Source organism: Podarcis tiliguerta (genome assembly GCF_965153285.1).
Source record: "Podarcis tiliguerta genome assembly, chromosome: 6".
Classification (NCBI taxonomy): Eukaryota; Metazoa; Chordata; class Lepidosauria; order Squamata; family Lacertidae; genus Podarcis; species Podarcis tiliguerta.
In genome coordinates, this window is record NC_139539.1 from 61,866,644 (window position 1) to 61,889,318 (window position 22,675).

The 22,675-nt window shown below is 39.3% G+C and overlaps 1 protein-coding gene and 1 long non-coding RNA gene across 5 annotated transcripts; one reads left to right on the plus strand and one right to left on the minus strand.

Annotated features, from left to right (window-relative positions):
* Positions 1 to 336: 336 nt before the first annotated feature.
* On the plus strand, positions 337 to 20,834 carry SRSF11 (serine and arginine rich splicing factor 11). Of its 4 annotated transcripts, none has more exons than XM_083448353.1 (13): positions 337 to 472; positions 3,933 to 4,066; positions 8,260 to 8,369; positions 10,124 to 10,216; positions 11,780 to 11,812; positions 12,734 to 12,783; positions 13,756 to 13,883; positions 15,129 to 15,210; positions 16,819 to 16,950; positions 17,108 to 17,197; positions 18,001 to 18,096; positions 19,266 to 19,404; positions 19,518 to 20,834. In XM_083448353.1, the coding sequence occupies exons 1-13, from the start codon at positions 345 to 347 to the stop codon at positions 19,710 to 19,712; spliced, it is 1,410 nt and encodes a 469-aa protein (XP_083304479.1). In that variant the 5' UTR covers positions 337 to 344; the 3' UTR covers positions 19,713 to 20,834. The 4 variants fall into 4 exon arrangements, with proteins under 4 accessions (XP_083304479.1, XP_083304480.1, XP_083304481.1 ...); XM_083448354.1 differs by having other exon boundaries at positions 19,521 to 20,834; XM_083448355.1 differs by lacking the exon at positions 11,780 to 11,812.
* Positions 10,855 to 19,286, minus strand: LOC310681038. Its single transcript, XR_014513083.1, has 2 exons — positions 16,679 to 19,286; positions 10,855 to 15,531 (listed from the first exon to the last, which is right to left on the minus strand). It is a non-coding gene; the product is annotated as an uncharacterized lncRNA (long non-coding RNA).
* Positions 20,835 to 22,675: the final 1,841 nt, after the last annotated feature.

The window sequence follows — 22,675 nt, forward strand, 5'->3', positions numbered from 1 at the left end:
GCGCAAAGAATCAGCGGGAGTGGGCATGCGCAGGACGCTAGCTCTGCGTGTCTACCGCGGCTGGGCGGCTTGCTTTGAGCAGGCGCAGGACTGAAAAGGCTCTTGCGCCGAGGAGGCGCGGGGTAGGGCCGCGGAGGATTGTGGGATATTGCGGCCCAGGCTGGTTGGCGGCGAAACGATCGCTCGGCGGCGGTTAGTTGCGTGCGTGACGGGACTGCGATAGCTCGACGGGAAGCGCTGAGGGACACAAGGAGGAGGCCACCGTCCGGTTCTCCAGGGTCGTGGCGACCCCCTTTCCCCTCGATGTGTTTGTAGTGACGGGGGCAGGAGGAGGAGGTAGCGCGATGGCTTCAAGCAGCGGCACCGACGTGATCCAGGTCACCAACGTCTCCCCGAGCGCCAGCTCCGAACAGATGCGGACTCTCTTCGGCTTCCTGGGCAAGATCGAGGAGCTGCGCCTCTTCCCTCCCGAGTGAGTCCCGCGCGGACGCCCCCTCAGGGGCCGCTTATGGCCGCCGCAGTCGCGCCTCATACAGGCCTAGGCCGCAGGGTGGCCTAGTGGAGGCCGCGGAGCCTCGCGCTCGGCTGCTTCCGAGCGCGGCGCGCCTACCAGGCCCAAATTGGTGGGGGCGACGACGGAGGAGGAGGAGCAGCTGGGCGCGAGGTTGCGAAGGCCGCCATTCTCAAAGCCATGGTCTCGCCTCACCATCTTGCGCTGGCGGAACTACAGTTGTTCCCCCCCGCCATTACACTTCTCTTCAGGGGGCGAAAGCGACGCCATTAGTCGCTTCGCGTTCCTTTCCCCAGCCGCCTCTTTGAGACGTAATTTAAAGCCGGGTTTGAAGCAGGTAGAAGAGGGTATCGTGGCGAGTACTTCGCCGTGGACCTGCAAGGGTTTCTTAACTCCCAAGTTGTTTAAAAGGAAAGGAACAATGGAGTGACTTCTGCCACCACAGTTAAGCTGGCGAAATGAAGAGAAGTTAATCTATAGTGGACTTTGCTGTGTGTAAGGACCGTGCGCTCAACTTCGTTCAGTTGAGGATGTGCTCAAAGAGGGTCGCCCCCACCCCGTTTGTAATTGTGCCCAAGCTCCGTGTTTTTGGTTTTTTTCCTAAGCCTAGTGACTGAAAATGCTGAAATCAGCCCAATCAGCTGAAATCAGCTGAGCGTAATTTATGGAAACAGTAACACATTGATTGATTTATTAAATACACGTGCCGCTCTTCCAGAGGAGCCCAAATTTATATTTTCACCAACAAATGTTCACAATATGTTATATGAACTGTACTGTGAACACCCCTTGAACTTGATACGGGTATTTATTGTATAAAAGGCGCCTTTATTTACACTTCTGGCAAGTGATTTCCCTTCCTGGCAATATTTCACTGATGATTTTTGTTACCTGGTTTAGCATGGCCGTATAGTGCAAGTTGCAACGTTACATAAACACACTAGCAAGAGGTTTGTGTGACTCCAGTCCCAAATTATGCTATCTACAAACCATACAGTTTAATTTTTAAAGTTAACATGCACTGATAATGCTGAAAAGCAGTAACCTATACTGTCTGCAAATTTTTCAAAAAATAAGGTTATGTTGGTTCTGCTGGTTTGTAAATGAAACCTGGGAGCAGGAGAACATTGGTAAGGCCTCCCCCCTCTAGCGCCTCCATATTATTGCTTTTAGAGTTCTCCAGGAGTTTGAGGGAACCTCCTCAATAAGTGCCCTGCAATGTGCAGTCCTGATTAAATTCCCAAGTACTTTATACACTTTGGTTTTGCAAATGTTAGTCATGTGGAAGTTTAGTTTTTAAAAATACAGTAGACAATGGAAGATTGACTTCAGCCAACCTTCCTTGCTTTAGAGCTCTATTATTTGTCTGATAGGGTGTAAAAACCATGTGTAAATCATTTATACCTGCTGTGACTAAACAAGGTCTGTTGTCTTGTCACCACCTGCCACAGTTCATTTCTGTGAGCCACATCTGTACATAATGTTAAATAAATATTCTCAGCCTCATCAATTAGTGTTTTCTGTGAATTAAACTAAGGCTGCAATCCTATATACTCACTTACCTGAGAGCAAGTCCTAGTGAACTCAGTAGGACTTACAAAATAATCTTTTAATATCTACTTAAAGTAAGACTGTAATATACGTACATTTATGAGGGAGTATATTTTAGAGTGAGATGGGCGCACAACCCTAGAGTATGTCAAGACTGGCCCGTACGGGCAGGGGTACCTTTACCTTTACCTTTATATTTTAGAAATAGGCAGTAGAATGTTTTTCTGGAAAATATAATAATACTATAAATTGATTGATATCTTGATTTGACATGTTTGAGTTACAGTTAGTAAATACAACTTTTTAAAAGTATGGATTGTTTCCAAGGCTGCATCAGTTGAGTATCCCCCAACCCTGGAGGGGTGATTAGATTCTGTTGCATGCATGGAAGTCCCTTGCTTCAGCAGAGCTAAGGTGTTGGATCTGGCCCTAGGTCATATTAATCTTACATGCTGAAATACTCTGTTGGGGAAACATTAAGCAAAATGCAGTTATGCTGCAATCCTAAGCACACTTATCAGGGAGTAAGCACCGTTAGCTAGAATGGAAATTCCTTCAAAATAAGTAAGTACAAGTTCAAACACATTCAAAATTTTACTTGGAAATTGTTTTTATTGGATTCAATTACTCATAAATGTTTTAGGATAGGACTTGGGAACTCAATAGCATGTACTTCACTTGTTTAAATGTTAAGGAAAGTAATATAGGTTTCACACTTCTCAGTATTTAGGACAACAGTATGTTCCATTGAAAATAAGTGTATCTATGAATTTAAAACTATGAGTGGTATATAATGATATAATTATTTGTTTATTTAAAACACTACTATACCACCCTTCATCAATAGTACTGGAGTATTTTAACAGGATAATACTATTCCAATAAGAGCAATACAATAAAATACATTACAGTCCACAGTGGACCAGCCAGATCATGCCCAGGCTCCATATTAACAGCCCACAAATAGGCATTTATTGAAGAGTGAAGAGATAGGTCTCTAGACAACATTGAAAGCCCATCAGAATTAATGCTTGTTTTATTTTGGGGGGTGGGGAGGCACATACTTAGAAGCTTGGCACAACGATGGAAAAAGCCTTCTTGATAGTCACAAGATGCAGTTCAGATTACAACACAAGTGGGAGGGCTTTATAAAAGTTCTTAGCACTCAGACAAGTCTATGATATCCAACTCCAAAGCTGTTTATATTTAATGTGCTTCTTGTGGATAGTAACCTAGACAAAGTTCATTAAAACTTTAAAATTGCCCAGTTTGACTGATACTAGGTCCATTATTTTACTAATTAATTTCAGGAAGCAGAAGGTGTATTGTTAGAAGTGTTCTGCTACATTTCATCCAGGATAAACCTTCTAGCAACCTCTGTGGGTTGAAAAATATGTTTGTTCCAAATTAGCCCAGACTAGGTGCATGACAGAATCCCATGTCAGTCACCTATTCCTGCTTTTGAAATCTATCTGCAACTAATTTTAGATGGTGAAGGAAATTGAAATGATGAATTTTCAACCTTTACCACTAGATGTCTCTTCCTCCAGAGATAAAGGTATTGTGCTGCTGCCCAAATGATGCCCTAGTATGGTATACACACTGTGTGTGTATGACCTTATTTTGTAATAGCATCTCTTGATTATTATTTTTTTGCATGTAGTGACAGCCAGCAAACCACAATGGTAGTAGAGAAGGCTAATACCCATCAGATCTCTTGCCTCTTGTGGCTGCTTCATTTAATGACAATGTAGTATAATATGAAAATAAAATACCATTACAACTCACTTTCAGTTTCATCTTCAGTCAAGTAATTCACTGATTTTGTTGGTCTTGCATTTAATATTCTTCCAATTTTTTTCCTTTCTAGTGACTCCCCTTTGCCTGTTTCTTCCCGTGTGTGTTTTGTAAAGTTCCAAGAACCTGACTCCGCAGTTGTGGCTCAGCATCTGACAAATACTGTATTCGTTGACAGAGCGTTGATAGTCGTACCATATGCAGAAGGTTTGTGAATTGTTTAATGATCTATGAAGCCATAGAATAATGGTACTAAATCCTGATGTAGCTTAATAGCATGAAGTTTAGCACGTAAAACATTGAAGCTATTTACCTATTTAAAACCCTTGGTATACTGACACTGCTTGCTTTTATCCAAAAGTGAAACAATGAATTATTCAAGCAAAAGCTGGAACTTGCCTGTCAGTCTTTTTGCAAAGGCATTTAGAATATTGATATGTCTAAGCAGCATTATTTGAATTTTTGTTTCATCAGGCCCCTTCAAGATAAGCAGTCTTTTAAAACTGATACATTTAAACAAGATAACTTGCATTAAGTAACTTGGCATGTGTTGTCGAATGATTCATTCTCATAGAGAGTGAGTGGAAATGTGCTGCCAGTTACAAGGCAAAGTTCTGTTTACCGTAGTTGACAATAATACTAAAAAAATACCCTCAGTACAAATTCTGGTACACCAAGGGTTTGATCTCAATTAGACAGAAAATATATCCAAAGGTGCTAAATGAGCACTGGGTGTTAGATCTTATTCCGCATTTTCTTGTTCAGCCTTGCTATATTATCTAGAATTTCACTAAATAATAAACTCTTCTCTCTGTTATTTGTGTGTGTGATTTTTGTAGTGGAGAAGGCAAATGCAAAGGCCCTTCCAGATGACTGAAACAGTGGGGTCCTCTGCAGCTACAGGGGATTCTAGACATTAACTAAAGGCCAGCAAGCACTCAAGTCCCCAAGTGTTTTCCTGGTGTAATCACTTGTTAACAACATTTTTTTCTCTTCTTTTTCTTACATTTTTAGGGTGTTACAGTAATTTGAAAACAATGAGCAGGGTTTGGGAACATAATTCAATAATTCAGTACCAAGAAGACTGCTCTTCTAACGAGTTCTATTAAACTTCTGTAGATTTCATCACAACTATTTCAAAGGCACCATTAATTGATAAACTAGCTAAATCGCTTGATTACAGTAAAATATGTGTAGTCTTGCACTTAATTCCTGCACTCACAGGCAGCTGGATCTCATGGAGGTCAGTGGGATTTAAGCAGCCTAACTATGCAAGATTGTAGTGCAAGTCTTACCATTACCTGTTTTTATAAAAAATATGTTTACACATTAACAAGGCAGAGGAATATGCAGTGTGCAGACCTGGCAAAGACCTAGTTGTAGGATATTCCTCACTGACGCTATAAGTAGTGTAAACAACTTTTAATCCTGATCAGTCTTAAATTTCAGAGTAGAATATTTTTAGAATGTAATTGCTTCTGCTTTAGTTTGGACAAAATAACAATTGAGATATAATTGTTCTTGCATGAACATCTACATATCAGGGCCAAACTAGATATGACAGTCTTTGCGTTTAAACATAGACTTTCCCCAGTCACATAGAAAGAGCAGTTTGGAAGTTGATCTTCAACAGTTAAAGAACTGAAGTGCACAGAATCCTTCCTGTGCCTGCAGCTTAACTTCCTTGCAATCTGTCCCTCTGTGTTTTTATCCTTATCTGAGCTCTGATGCTGAAAATATGCTCAATGTTTGCAGAAAGGGGCTGTGGGGAGGTAAGAGCAGGTTGGGGTAGGTTTCAGGGGCTCTCACAGTTTTGCTTTTATTATTAAAAATGGACCCGGACACCCTTTTTATGTGATTGGGGGAGGACTGCTGCACTCATATCTAGTTTGGCTCTAATAGCAGCAGTCCTGCCCTGAGAATTTTGTTAAGACTTAATTTGGCTCCTACAGAATCACCATGTTTTAAGCGTTTAATATTTGTATCTTTGAATATACAATGTTCGTTGTGCTAGAAAGATAAATCTGGCACTAAGAAATCAACCAAATATATCACTTGAGAATCTCCTGAAATTTGTTTAATGCAACTTAAGTAGCTATTATTGTCAGGGCCTCAATTTGGTGGTGTAGGATATGTGTACAGCTGTGTAGTTTGTTGTGCGAGAACTATAATTGTGGACACAGTACTGTATAAGAATACTAGGGGTTTTTCGTGAACTACTTTGTTCTTGCAGTTCTTCCATGTCTATGGAATCAAACAAACTACTCATCAGTGGTTCATATTGTAAGAACCCCATTTCTGCTAGGTACTTAAGCATCATTCAGTGAAGTATTTCAAATTGAGTGGGATTGTTCATATGCATTGAACCACATGCTTAAGTACTCTGCTGAATTTAGATCTTGATTTTTAACTAGTGGTGATGGGTTTAACATTACCTAACTGGAAGTATTAAAATACTGCACTGTGCTAATCACAGCTCCCTGTATCACTTACATTCCTGTTCTTTGTGTGTTCATATATCTTGGTGTTGGCTATTGCTTTGTGTTCTAGACTTACACAAAGTTCACGGTAAGGCATAGTACTATAAACTTCACTATGAAATTCAAGGATTTGGAAGGAACTCAGGTATTAACAGTGCCTTTGGGTGGGGTTGTGTAGGTTCTTTGGTTAATGTTTGTTTATTTTGTCTGTTTCTTTTTCTTCATTTCTACACATTCATGCAGTATTTCATGGTTCTAACAAAGCAGCAGTAAAAAACACTTGACGCATGAAAATTAACTGGTGAGGGGCCTCATTGCTTTTTTAAAAATTGTAGTTTTATTTCTGAATAACTTTTTTCCTAAAAATGAGAGGATCAGATGCATGACTACTTAATGGATGCAGATCTTCTATGAGGTGTCTCAGGATAAGAGGATTTTTAGTTAGATGCCAGAAATGTTATAGTTGCACTATTTGTGTGTAAACATAAATAATATCCTCTGAGACATAATTTTGCATGCAAAATTATCCCATAATCTCTATAGATAATGTTTATATTGATGCATTAATGCCCTGTATCTAAATGACCTTCCCCCCTTTTCCCACCATAACTTTTGGTATTGAAATTATGACAGCTCAGTGACAGAAGAAAGATAACAGTGCTGTGTATTATACATTTGTTTATATTATCGGCACTTCTCAGTATAGGTGGAAGGAACCATTACCTTTATTTAACAGTGGTTTTTCTTTTTTGTTGTTGTGTTTTACAGTTCTTTTCCCTGGTTCAGCCTGAACTATATACCAGGCCCTGCTGAAAATACCACCCAACAGTTTTCTTCTGCAGCTTATCCAGTTTCTCTTAAGTGCCCTGTACATATTGTATGTTTTATGATGAGATGCAGTCTTTTTAATATGTATTTCAGAAACGCTACTGGTATTTGCAAATATATAGTACAGTTGTCTTATTGAACTCTCATATTGGGGGCTTGGGCACATTAACAGATTAAGCCATACGTATAGGGCTTTTGCTGTTGGATAAAATTACAACGATCAACATTACTCTTTGTCCCACATTGGACCTCTTTAGTAAGGTTATTCTCTATTCAGGTTAGGCCGTAAAACTAGTCCCTTGCAGGCTACAAGGCTGCAGAGCAGAAATTTCTTCTGAAATGGCAATATGCAGCAGCATTCTTGGTATAGTAAGCATGACAAACAGTGGAGCATGTACTTTACTGCACAGGTAAGGAATGTGCCACATTTTAGGCATTTACATAAACACATACACATGGACACATATGCAGAACCTTTATTTGAAGCTCTGTGGAGACCTTCATATCCATGTGACATGTCAGCAAAAGCCCTACATTTTTTCTTACCTTCGCTTAAGATTTACAAAATTGTATGGTAGGTGTAAAAGAAATCATAGTGAACTGTACCATATTATTAACCCCTAAATCAAACTTTTTTTGTCTTGTGTATCTTGATTTTTCTGTGTGCTTTATAGTGAAGCAGCCGACACGAGTCGTTGTTCATAAAACAGCTTTTGAAAGTTGAGAGCACACCCCTGGAGAACCGACTGTGCTTGCTTACGTTTGGTTCATGACTTAAAAATCGAGTACAGGTGATGAAATCTTGGCAGTGTTAACAAACAAGTAGTGTGTATTGTGCTATTTTTTTATTCTAGAACTTAACCTTTTGTAGAGAAAAAGGAACAGTCAAATTTTCACACATTGAAGTTTCATTCTGGCATACAAATTAATGATAAATTATTAAGAGATCAAACATTGTATTATAGCCAACATAAGTACTTGCAGCAAACTCAGGTGGTGTTTCAGGGAGACATTTTCTGGGTGTATTTGTGTGTGTGGTTTTTTAAAAAATCAGTGATGAGTGTCTTCTAATGCAAAGCTGTCTCTCTGCAGGAGTTATTCCTGATGAGACTAAGGCTTTGTCTCTCCTGGCACCAGCTAACGCTGTGGCAGGTCTTCTGCCGGGGGGTGGACTCCTGCCTACACCCAACCCACTTTCTCAGGTAAGTATACATCTTACGAGATGTATACTAGAATGTACAACTGTATATATCTGTATTTTCTGAGATAACACCCATTGCACCAAAACAAATAGAAAAAATGTATAACAGGATTGTGGCAGGTAAGAATCCAGATAACCATGCCTCTCGCTTTAAAGAACTCTCTGGTTTGAAACTTGATTCATGGTTATGCTTTCAAAGATGTCCCATTTATTCATTAAAATATAAAGTGGGAAGACATGCCAGGGGTGGGGAGACTAGCAGTTTTTGTAGTTGCAGAAGAGACTTTTGCAGTCTTCTGGGGTGTCCCCACTTCCAGTATAACAGTGCTTCTTCATGAGCAGTTAGTTGAGAGGATTAGCTGGCTGCATAACAAGGTTGAAGAAAGACAGTTTTCAGGCAGGCAACAAGAACTATCACACTAACACACAGAGTGATACTAGTAATGCTATTCTTATTTCTCACACAGCCTCCACAATACTTTCCCTGGACTAGGGCTGTACTGTGGAGGCTGGAGTTAATGAAAAAAGCTCTCTAGCTTCAGAAGTCCCGGGAGAGGAGTATTCTAAAAGCTAACTGTAGAAATTTTCATCAAAGCTGTACAGAAGAAACCTCTGCTGTAGGTTTCAGAAAACTGCTTTCTTGGGGCTTCCAAAAGTCAATCTAGTCCTGCCCATGTTTTCTTGGATAAAACCCCTAAAATAGGTCTGTATCAATAAGTTTAGCAGCGCTAGATCCTGTCCATAATGGCATCTTGTTAAAAGTGTACAAGTAGTTTTAGTAGCAAGGCCAGCATTGAGCATAGGCTTGACCCTGTGCCATATGGTAGTCCGTCTGTTGCAGGCTAGAATGCCACAGAACCCAGCAACTTAATCACAGCTGCCTCTTAAACTTATTTTAAACTTGTTAGTGTGCTGTTGGTTAGACATCCATGAACTAGGACTGTCACCTGATCAAGTGATTAAACTTTCTTTAATTGTACAAGTTGCTGTTAGCTAATCAATTGATTAAATCTGCACCTGCCTAGATCAGTCGTTCTTAAGAAGCAGAGCATGTTTTATGGATCAGGTTACTTGGAAGTAAGTCCCAATGATACAGACAATTAGTCTGCTTGGAAGTGCACATTGTGACACCTTGCCTTTGTGGCAGGGTGGTTTGCTCGTCCTCTTTCCTTTCAAAGACAACAATTTCAACGGGTGAGGTGAAGACTAGAAATTGCACCAGTGCACAAGAGTTATGAGTCGCATGCATGCATCTTTCCTTCTATCACCTGCGGATTGGAGAGGAGGGAAATGTCAGAGCATTAATTTCTAAAGTCAATCAGGGACTTCACTAATTTGAAAATCTTAAATCAATTAATTGGGTTAATTAATCAAACTTTGCATTCCTATCTAGGACACACATGCTAGATAACAGGGAGTGATAGTATATATGCTTTGCAGAAAGCTCAGATTCAATCCCGAGAATCACTATTCAGGTAGCAGATAACCGGAAATACTTTTTCATATGCTGGAGAGCTGCTATGATTTAGCGTAGAAAATGCTAGGTTAGAATTATAGTAGTCTTACCCCTGTATAAGTCTGCTTCCTATGTTGCTTCATATTAATGTGCTGCAAGTCATTTTACAGCAGTATTTGAAAGTTATGCAGAACTGTTCAAAACTATACCTTTCCTTGTGCAGATGGTGGAAGCTGTTTTCTTGATTGTACATTCTGGTATAATATGCTGTCTACTTCTATTGATTCTCTTTATTATAGATTGGTGCTGTTCCCTTGGCTGCTTTAGGAGCTCCAACTCTTGACCCGGCCCTGGCTGCTCTAGGGCTTCCTGGAGCAAATTTAAACTCACAGGTATATTGCCTTTGTTACATTCACATTCACTTAAGTTTATTTTTAATTTGTGAATTTAACAAGGGGGGGAGGAAAAAATAAAAAAAATAAGCATACTTTTTTGAAAATGAAAAATATTATTAATGTATACCACCATCAGTGCACCTTAAGAGTACAGTAGCCATCAGTACAGCCACCTTGTATCAATAATCCAAATAGGTACCCACACGAAATTGGTGTCTGTAAGACATATGTTCAGATATAGCCAGGGCAGCAAGGTCCTCAGACCATTGCATGCAGATAGCAGGTGTTTATCCTTTAAGACTTGCAATATAAGTCTTTCAGCAACTAAGGGCTCACAGTATCCATTTTTTGGTTGTGCCTTTAATTTCTGTCCTGTGGGAATATAATTTCAAAGTACATGAGCATCTGCAAATATAAAGTATTTTGCCATTACAACATTGATATGGACAGCAACTTCAGACTATTGGAGAAGTTCATACCATATGTCTCAGTTAGGTATTTTCAGCATTACACCTCCATCCAGCATTATCTGTAATAGACAGTGCCTTTCTTTACAGTTGCTGTAGAGTGCAGCATACCTGAAACATTAATATTTGCTGTATCTATCTCAATTTCAAATCTAAAGAAACATTTCATATTGATTTTGAAGCATTTTTTATTTGTTTAGGCTCTACTATATACTGCTTTGGATATTATATACTGTTTTGATCTAGAATTTAATGAAACTGATACTTAACCAAGAACATTCAGTAATGAGTTAAACATGATTTTACATCAAGCATTACACCTCCAGTATAAAAATTACAATAATTAGTCTTTCTATTATTTCTATAGATTTGTAGCTATCTCCCCAAGCCCCATTTGTTTAGAGACTCCATGGAATTTACATTTGTTTAGTCCTGCAGGGTTTAAACTGTGCTTTTTAACATCATGAAAATGCAATATTTGAGATACAGTGTCATTGATACCCAACACTATTCCTCCATTTCATATAAATCATGTGAAGCAGTTGATTTGTTAAATCTTTATCTCAGCCCAGTAATGGATCAGGGCCTGTGAAGCTAAATCCGGACAAAACATTTGGTGAAACTTTGGTCTTTATCATTACTCATGTTCATATGACCCATTTGATATATAAAACACAGGGTAGCACTACCTACTGGCAGAGCTTGTTGTTGTATATATTTTATTTTGCTTTAAAAGTTTTATTTGATTGAGATTTTCTTAAATAAATGAAATGGATTGTGTGTTTAAAATCGTACAGTCATACCTCAGGTTACGAACACTGTGGGTTGCGCATTTTCAGGTTGCAGACTGCGCCAAACCCGGAAGTACCGGAACAGGTTACTTCTGGGTTTCAACGCATGTGCAGAAGCGCCGAATTGTGTCACGTGTGTGCAGATGCAGCACTGCGGGTTGCGAACGTGCCTCCCGCACGGATCGCGTTCACAACCCGAGGTATTCATGTGGCCTGTCCTCAAAGCCAAAGTTTTGCAAGAGTTAGTTATTGTTACTTCATCAGCATATTCTGTATTATGAACTCTTACTCATTCTCTTTAGGGGTTCTCTCTACTCAAACAGGGCATCACGCAGGCAAGCTCTCTATTTATATCTATGGTCAATTGACCCCCACTATCCTATTTCCTAGTGTGGCTAGATTTGATTAGATTTGCTTACCTTTAAAAATTTTGCAGATGAAAATTGCTGGAATCTTTAGAGCCGCATACCTATCTATTATAAAGGTTATGTAGAAAACTTGTAATCCGGAGCAAAATTTCTAAAGTGTGAGTCTCAGTAAACTCTGCAGCTGACTTCACACTAAACAGATTAGGATTATGTTGCACTGGCTAACTTTAAAAGCCCATAGTTATCCACCATTGGAATTCACACTTGGGGGTAACACAACTTCTAAGCAACTATCCATCTTGGAGACTAGCTATATAAGAACTTTTGACCCGTAGTCAAGCTTAATATATAATTTAGCTTGTAAAATAAACCTATAGGCACAATTGAGAATTAAATGTGCATTGCAACTTTAAAATCTAACATTACTGACAAGAACCACATCTGTCAATTAGATTAAAGTACCATTAATGTTTAGAAAACAGTTGCTACAATCATAGTACAAGTTTAGCCTCACTCTTTTTACTCAGCAGCTTAACTGTTAAACCTTTGGCATTTTAAACAAACAGTAAAATAAAGACCAGTTCTTCAGCAAACTGGATGCCCTCAATCAATGCAGTTGAGAATTAAGTGCTGACATTAACCACTACAGGTCAGAAAGAAAATTGCTGTTCTTTGCCTGGAACACTGTGACCCTATCAGAGAACATTAGGTGACTACTTTCATGAGGCAGAGATTTATTTATTTTTTGCATATTCGCTTCTTTAATCTGCAAATGTCTGCTCATTTGGGTTAGATTTAGGGGCTGTTTGGATATTCTTTCCTTCCCTTCTGCAAATTTTCAATTTCTTTCAATGTTAAAAGCAATTTTTTGATTAATTTTCTTTACAGTCTCTTGCAGCAGATCAACTACTAAAGCTTATGAGCACAGTGGATCCAAAGTAAGTTTGAATTTTGATGTTTAAACTGTATCATATTATAAAATAAATTTATAGGACACTTCTTAAGCTTAAAGCCATTGAAGCAGTGTAAAAGATAAAAAGAGAGTAAAACACACCTGGAGAATGGCAGTGCATGCACATCATGAAAAACCATAGTTAATGGTTTACTGCGTACATACGATTTTCCCTCTGCTTCTCTCACAGTCTGAGTGGGAGCAGCAAACCATAATCCCTGGTTTAGCATTACATCCAAATAAAGGATCATGGTTTATTTGGGTAAAGCAAACCATGATTCTCAGTTCAGATGTAGCGCTAAGCCAGGGATCATGCTTTGCTGTTCCATTCACACTACAGGAGAGCGGAGCAAATTGGGAGCTATCTTGGCATTCATGATAAACCATTAACTATGGGGCAGTGTGATCCATGCTCATAGGAAATGGAGGTCAGTTTGTAGAGAGCCTCTAGAGTATTTTTATTGTGGAAACCAACATCTTTTATTACAGAGGAAGCAACATTTTTTAATGCTGTTGTGGATCCAAGGCCTATTACGTTGCCAGTTCTTAACTTGCCTTTTTGCTTTTAATGGTTATATTGAAGTTTTGATTTTGTATTTTTGGTCAATTGAGTTAAATATATGTACTAGCTACCTATTAATCCAGTTTTGGATAAACAGAGATGGGGAGCAGGACCACTCTATTGGTTCTACTAAGAGGCTTCTCTCCCTTTGGTTTTTTTCTCTCCTGCCACGATTTTAATCCCAACTGCATACAAACTTTGAAACTTTTAGAATTAGTGCCCATGTTTTATTGAGTCATCAATCAAATGTTTTCTTACCATCACTTTTTCCTTTTGTGTTGTGTCTGTTATGAGCCTATGGGTGGGGACTCCTGTTTTAGTAATCATCTGTCAGTTCCTTTGTTACCTTTTTCAAAAGAAGGGAGTAAAAATAAATGATTTATTTTTGGTTTCTAGGCTGAACCATGTAGCTGCAGGTCTCGTTTCACCAAGTCTGAAAACAGATACCTCCAGTAAAGAAATAGAAGAAGCCATGAAACGAGTACGAGAAGCACAATCCCTGATTTCTGCTGCTATAGAGCCAGGTAAACTGATCTTGACTGTCTTTCTTGTATTACAAAAACTACTTGTTGTTAGAATGCCAATGACATAAAATTCTGCAGGATGGTAAGAATGGGGGCATGGGATTGAGAAGAGCTCCAAGAGTCAACGATATCCCCTTATCCTCCAATGTCAACGAATGGGCAATGAATTGTCAAATGCTGTTCAGTGGGGAAAAAGTATAAAGTGAGGCAAATTGGTGCTATCTTTGTCCATACGCTGGTTTCTGAACTGGCAATGGCTGACCCAAAGAGATACTATGTAGTTGTGGTGAGCAGCTCCATGAAAAAGATCAACTCAGCTGTCAACAGTTGTGAAAGGCAAATTCTGTGTTACGAATAGTTAGGAAAGCATTTAGAAAAAGAAACTGCAGAGACCATAATGATTTCATACATCTGTAGTGTGACCACACTTAGAAGACTGTGCAGCCCTAGTTTCAAAAAAGGATATCATAGAGCAGAAAAACACAATGCCCATCGAAATGGGCAGTTCTTCTACAGAGAAATATGTATGGAGCTATCTGGTTTATCAAAAACGATGAATAAGGAAGAATGTGATAGAGGTGTATAACATTTATGCATGAAGTAGAGTTTTCTTCATTGTGGGGTCATCCAGCAAAACTGAATGCTGGGAGATTCAGGACTGACAAAAGGCTACCGGTGATGGCTAGCTACTAACTTAGAGGGCTTAAAAGGGCAAATAAATTCATGGAGGATAAGGATATCAGTGGCTACTTGTCATGATGGATGTATGCTACTTCCTAGATCAGCAGCAGTATGCTCTTGAAAACACCACTTGCTAAGTAACACCACCAGGAAGCCTTTTGTTCACATGCTCTGCTTATGGGCCCCTCATAGGAAGCAAATAGACTTCTGCAGATGATCGGATCCTGCGCTAAATAAACCTTTGATGTGATCCAGCAGGGCAGCTCTTAAGATCTCAGCGTTGAACAAAACTTTGGCCTGCTCGTAGATTTTAGGCACTTTGGCTTTTAAAAAAAATCTTTTGAAAGTTCCTCATCTCTTAATGAATGTAAACTTGCAATTTCATAGAATGGTTGTGTTAAAGAATTCAGATGTAGGAATTGATGGTTTTTCTCTCTTGAGTAAAAAAAACCAAACTCATTCACTTTCAGCTTTTTGTACAGAGTGCCCCCCTAAGGTGGGCAGCCAAACATAGATGTCATATGATAATGAAAGGATTCCAACTTTTTAATATTTTAATTCCAGATAAAAAAGATGACAAGAGAAGGCATTCAAGATCCAGATCACGTTCAAGAAGGAGGAGAACTCCATCTTCTTCTAGACACAGGTAAAATTTAGTGAGGTGGGATCATTGACAGTCCAAAATCAAAGTGCTTTAGGATATTTCTCTTGTTAGGCTCCTATATAAATATATGACAGTAGAAAAGAGTTTTGTGTATCTAGGATTTGAAAGTGAGTAAAAGGGCAAACTTTTACCAGGTTATGGGTGAAATTACGTTGCACAGAACATGTTCTCAAACCCTGATTATATCCTTGATTCAACATATTAAGCTGCATTTCTTAAATATTAAAACTAACAATTTAGCATGGTTGGTGCTGGAAAGAGTTGCATCAAAAGATGGCCACAATTATTGTGAAGGTAACTTTTCTAACTTTTAAGAATAATTTTTTATTAACCGACCAATCACATCAAATCAAACCAAATTACATAAATTCCAAATTACACAGCCGAATTTTAAATTTTTGTTGGGGGTACCCATATTTCAAGTTCCGAAGGGGATCCAATCAACTTCTTGCTTCTTACTGCTGTTTTAATGTCCACAAATCTAACCTTATGATGTTCACAGTACTATCCAGTCCTTTCTTATTGTTTTTCCACATCTCTTGTTGTTATTTTCATATATTTTTCCTTTCTCTTTGTGACCTCTGATAATCTCCGCAAGCTGGTTAGAACAGTTTGTAATCCTGCGTGGATATTATTTTTTTTATCCAGTAGCCATATCCAGACGTTTTCCATATAACATCACTTCCATACATCAAAACAGTCTTAGCGTCATTAATCTTCATCAATCTGCCTCCTTTCTCAAAACCTCTGAGGATATTCACTAGGAATGCAGTCTGAAAACAAGTCCGTTCTTCCTCCCGGCTATAAATCCTTTGGCAAGATGGCGACTCCGAATTAATTGCTGCGCCATTCCCAAAAGCTCTTATTGCTTCTCGATCTCCATAAAGCATACTTTTGGTTAAAGTTTATCTCCACATAGACCTTAATCATCCTGCTTGGGTCAGTTCAACCGACGATTCTAATGAGGATGGGTTCTTGTAAATCACATAGAAGGAAAGTAAAAAAGGTTCCCCCCCCCCACTCAGTCCCGTTGTCAACATACCCAGCCTTTGGTGTATCTTCATCGTAAAATATTCCTGTTTCTCCAATCCGTTGTCGTCTTTCGCAGAGGTCACTTAAATTAGCAGACTTCACTCCCCTTCTTCACTTGAAATATGTGCATTTGCTTCTTTTGTAATTAATTATTCCAAATTCTTGCAACTAGTGCGCGATCAGAGACAGCATCCAGGAGAGCCGAGGTCCACACGGGGGCATTCTGCCTAGGGCCCTCACCCCCTTCTTTCGAATTAGGGGGTGATTTATGGGCACAGCAGGCAAGGGCAGTGTTCCTCATTTCCTTGGGGCAACAAGGGAGGCTGCCTACTCCCATAACAGCCTCTTAATTACCCCGTGTGGGTCGGAGAGATGGTATTGTCGGCCATCTTCCAATGTGCCCCCTAGTGGCCCCAACTTTTCTAACTTTTAAGGTAACTTTTAAGGTCAACTTCGTTGAGATAAATTGAGAAGTTGGTTATGGGACAACTCAATCACAGTAAGTAAAGTACGGTACAATACAGTAAGATGAATATTAAATATTGTTCTGTTCAATAGACGGTCAAGAAGCCGATCAAGGAGACGATCTCACTCAAAATCAAGAAGCAGGAGACGATCTAAAAGTCCTCGGCGACGGAGGTCGCATTCCAGAGAGCGTGTCCGAAGGTCCCGGAGCACATCCAAACCCAGGTAATCCCTACATCCTTCAGTACGAAAAGTATCAGAATTACAATCTTGGCTATTAGAAAGTCAGAGCTATAGCTACCGGAGTTTGATAAATTTATTATGCAAGGACAGTGAGAGAGCTAATCTGCTTGTACTTTTTTTTATCTAATTGGTTTTTTAGAGACAAAAAGAAAGAAGAGAAAGAGAAGAAACGGTCTAAAACTCCACCAAAGAGTTACAGCACAGCCAGACGATCCAGAAGCACAAGCAGGTGCCGTATAATCTATAAACTTGTATTTACTTTGCAAAAGTAATTGTGCATATCCTGCTGCATCGGACTGACGAAAAGAGGGTTATATAATATCAAAGAAAAGCATTTTCTTTGAACTACAGGGCTTCACATAACAAAGATAATGTAAAACAAACTTAATGAGTTCATTTATGTAAGTTTTCAAAGTTTTGAGAGCCAGCAGACCCATTTCATGCAGGCATCTTGCAGTCTGAACTGTAGGTAAGCAGGTTGCTCTTTCCTATACACATAGCCCCCTTTTACTTTCCATTTCTAAGGAGTAATAAATCCACAGGGTTTGCGTGAGCAGAAAGCAAGCTGATGTGAGAGATCTTTACCTTCCCTTCCTCACCCCTTATCTTCTCCCCCAAAAGCCTGTCCAAAGGTCAGCTGTCCCCCCCACACCCAACCAAGGAAGGCGATAGTTAATTCTTTATTGACAAAAGCTCACACTTGCAGCAGCTCCTAAGGTGCACCAGAAGCATACAAAGGCTTCTAGTGTTTACGTAGCTGGCATTAACTTTCCCATGTTTGTGCCCCAGTGGAGCAGTTGAAGCAACAGTGGGACCATGCGCCCTCCCCCCAGGCTTATGTATCCTCATTTGACGGAGTACACACGCGCAACCTGAGACTTCTCTTGCACAGAAGTCGTTACTGTACCTCCCTCTTCAAGACCCTCCTGGTTCTGTATAGACAACATGGGTATGATGGGAATGTTAAAGTGATACTAAAAAACAATGGAGATGTTTATTTGAAGGCATCTTGACTTCTGTTATTAATTACAGAGAAAGACGGCGGAGAAGAAGCAGAAGTGGATCTAGGTCACCTAAAAAGCCCAGGTCTCCCAAGAGAAAGCCGTCCAGGTCTCCTTCACCAAAAAGGTTTGTTTGTTTAACAAATCCATAAACTGTAGACTTACGCTTTGGGAAGGACACAGTGAGAAGGCAGCTGTCTCATTGTTGCAAGGAAATCCTTGGAGCATGTTATTTTGTTAATAAGTGTACTTAGATTACCATGATTATGGCCATTTGAGCAAACTGGTATATACTGGGATATGTTAAAAGGATTATAGCTTTTATTATGTTATTTTTTAAATGTTCTTTGCTATATAACATCATGTCAAAAGTGGTGACCATATAAGTTGTAGAATTTCCTCTTTTTTATATCTGTACACATCTTGGTTTACTTAGTGTCTCCACTGTTGTCCTACTTTATGGTTAATTAGCGGCTAGTGCCTGATGCTGCCTGTGATTTTTTAGAAACAAAAAATACTGTGTTTTTGAAAGGAACAGTAGTTTGTGAGTTGGACCTATCACGCCCAAAACTGAGTGAAATAATTTCTTAGTCCACCACCTTGATTCACAACGGTGCCAAGTAGCAACAAAGTCTGCTGTCCCTTCAAAGGAACCCTCATGCTAAGTTTGGTGATGATATTGCGAGAAGCAACCAAACCTGTGCCAAAAATTGAAGAAGTGACATTTCTCTCTGCTGCCTTGATTTAAAATGTCAGCCAGCATCCAAACATTTACAAAGATCACTATCCCCATTTTGTGGGGCGATGATATCTCAAGAGGCAGCTGCACCTATAGAGAACAGACAGACAGACAAATCCCTTTCCAAAACATATAATAGTTTAAAATTTTGGGCTGAGAAGGTATTTTAAAAACTAAAATCAGATTGATAGGAGGGCTTGTTACATTCATTTTAGTGCTTGTAGCCAATACGGTTGATATTTTTGTGTGAATAATTTTATATACTTCTAAGGAGAGTGGAATTGTTTGGATGGTTTTTAGTAAACTAGCTTTTATAGAATTATAGGCAAGAGTAAATTTCTTTGGCTTGAATCTGAGTATTACCAACAGATCAGTCCAGCAAAAATCTCACCCCTCGGCAGAACCAGTTTTGGATGTACAGCTTGCCATAACCATACTTTTTGCTCAAATTTGGCTTCTGGCTACTTGAAGGGGGGCGGGGAGGAGAACTGAAATATTTCACTGATCCTACAAAATGCCTATATTTCTCAGTTTCTTGAATTATCTTACTTCCTTAGGCACAAAAAAGAGAAGAAAAAGGATAAAGACAAGGAGAGAACCAGGGATGAACGTGAGAGGTCAACAAGCAAGAAGAAAAAGAGTAAAGACAAAGAGAAGGATCGAGAGAGAAAGTCAGAGAGTGACAAGGATGTCAAAGTATGCTTTAAAAATCTTTTTGTTTGTTTGTGCAATGCCCTACTTACTCCTAGAATCCCAAGAGCCTTTAAGCATGTCTTACATATTTTGCTTTGTGTTTTATCTTGGCAAAGCAGGTCACAAGGGATTATGATGAAGAAGAACAAGGCTATGATAGTGAAAAAGAGAAAAAGGAGGAGAAGGCAGCAGATTCTACTTCCCCAAAACATAGGGAGTCACCAGCCGAAAAAGGGAGCGGAGATACAACAAGGGAGTCCAAAGTCAATGGGGATGATCATCATGAAGAGGATATGGATATGAGTGACTGAATATTGCCTTGGCAGTGAAAACAGTTGCCGACATGCATCAGTGTCATTCCTGTGTGATTCCTTTATGCTGTACTTGTTTAACCTTTTAAGCTAGATGTACACAGCTGTAACTATAACTGGTTGTAAAGCTCCTGATATTAAATAATTACATCAAAAGCTTTAGAGAAAGTGATGTCTGGGTTTCCATTCTTGTTATTGGCCAAACTGAATTGAGTAGCCCAGCAGTTCTTATTAAACTTGGTGCTGCTTTTTTCATTTTTGAGCAAAAAGCTGCATGCATCTTTGGCAGGCATGGACTGTTTGTGTTGTATGATCTTTTTAGTAAACCAGCTCACCTACAATAGTGTTTCTAGAGTTTGATTCATTTGCGGTAATAGAGCAAAATAGGGAATGCACTGGCTGCATGTTAACTGTGGCAAGAACATCCTCATCTCCTACAACATGGTGGATCTACTAAGGGTCTTAAATGTAGACAAAGAAACTAACATTAGCTTCATCTGGAAACAAACGTTCTGATAGAGATAGATAACCTTTTTAGCCTTGTGGCTAAATCTTTTTGTTGTGGATTTGTTTGGCTTTGGCAAGGTTGAAATGCACTAGCCTTTTTTGATGCCCAATGTAAGGTGAACTTCGAGTCTAAATCCTTCTCAGGTGGTGTGTTTGATTTTTGACAACTTGGACTTCTTGAGATAGTAATGCAAAACTTCTGTAAGACAGGAGGGAGTGAACCTTGTGTAGTTAGTTCTTCATAACCTGCGTTTATTTCATTTTGTTTGTATGTGTAAAAACCCTGCAAAAAAGGATAGTGCATTTAAAAAAATTGAACTTCATGATAATTTTAAAACATGATGATTTTAAAACAAGTCTACTTGATAATGTACTTGATCGCAAGTTGTATAAACTAATAAATTTGTGTTACAGTCACTGAAGTAGTAACCTTTTGCACACAGTGATTTCCTGTTATTATGCAAAGTAGTTGGGCAACCTCTTTTAGTTCTGGACGTTTTTGGAGCATTTACTTTTGTGCTGGTAAAAACAAAAGTAGGCTACAGTCTGTGCCATGTTGATGTACAGTTTCTGAAATTGTTTTACAAGACTTTGATAATAAAACCCTTAAATATACACTTGTATTTGTACTACAGTGTACATGTATCTATTTATGCTATTGACTTGTATGGCATTACCTCACTTGTCTCCTATTCACGTTTCCACTTAGGACCAGGCATAAACTGATGCATAACTCTGCTTCCAGGCATTTCCCACATTACTTTGGGAATGGGAGAACAGAAAAAAAAGTGTTACAGCAAGTCCTTAAAAGAGGAAATATACAATGTAGTCTAAAGCTTTCGTCATCACTGGAATGTCAACTCCCTGACCTGTATTTCTATTTTTTAAAAGTGGGAAAATGAGGTAACATCCAAGTGCCATTCATTCTGAATGCCAATCTGTCAAAGAAAACTTGCTCTGATAACCAGTGAAGGCTGATAGAAGTTACATGTTAGTAACCATATTGGGTGGGTAACCTGTGGCCCTCTAAATGCTGTTGCACTCTCATCAACTCCCAGCTGTATGGCTGGGGGTTAGGATGATGGAAATTGTAGTCCAGCATCATGTGGAGAGTCACGGGTTAGCCATGCCTGACCTACATTATTTGTTTGAATTTTATAAATTTAACACAAGTAGCATATGAAAATGACATTTTTCCACAGGTGTTTTACAGTGAAAATTGCTATTTAGAATAACTTCTTAGAATTTATGGATATGTAACTTTCTAAATAACTGTGAGGTATTTTCTCAATATAGTGAAGTATATAAAGAATGTCTCCCAGCCTTTTTTTTCCTAGAAAAAATGTAACGTGCCCTCAGAAGATAATGAAGCGCTCTGTCTTCAGATAGCTCCACTGATGAGTATGTGCTAGAAGTCTCGGTTAATTGTTGTGGTTATTTGTGACTATACAAAGCAATTCAAAAGCAATCCGTTTATGCTGAGGTCTCAAAAGTAAATTGAAACTGTTTTGGCATTCCTAAGGGCCAAACTAGATGATGCATTAAATGTGATTGTAGTTTCATACCTTCCCAAGTTTTGTTTTTTGAAAAATAGCTATATGATGGGGAACTAGCCTAGGAATGCAGAGGAGAGCCATAACATTTTCCCCAAACTGCTTCTTTTCTCTGTCAAACAGCTTGGGGGGTCTCCAATGCCTTTATTTATTTAGACATGCAAATATGATTGTTTTTTAACATCTATTTTGGCCCCTTAGCGAGCTTCTGAAAAATGCATTAATAAAAAAAGCAAGTGACTCAAAACCTGGATGTAGAAATAAGTGTGGCTCAGATGTAGACTGACTATATACTGATGCAGCATTCCTGAAGCTGTTGCATCCTGAGCAAAGTTGTCTGCAAAACAGGATTCTGGTACAGTGGTGCCTCGCAAGAGTCTCTTCGTCTAGCGTTTTTTTCGTCTTGCGAAGCAAGCCCATTAGCGGTTTAGCGGCTATTAAAGGCTTAAGGGATTAGCGGATTAGCTACTAAAAGGCTATTAGCAGCTTAGTGCCTTAGAAAAGGGGTGGGGAGCGGAAAAAAACCCCCAGGAATCGCAAGACATTTTCGTCTTGCGAAGCAAGCCCATAGCAAATTCGTCCTGCGAATCACCTCCAAAACAGAAAACCCTTTCGTCTAGCGGGTTTTCCGTCTTGCGAGGCATTCGTCTTGCGGGGCACCACTGTATAGGTCAAAGCTGACCTTCAATCCCGTATAAACCATGACCTCAAGTTATGACAGCAGTTATGATACAATCTCCTGAAACGCATGGTAGCTGCTAATCCAGCACCATTCCACACACGTGCTGTGAGGGAGGTCCTGGCGTATGCGGCTTGTCACCTCTTGGGCAACGTGAAAAGGGTGGCCATCACTGATCAACTTTTAGCCAGGTAAACGGTATGTGGAGATACTACCGTTTAACA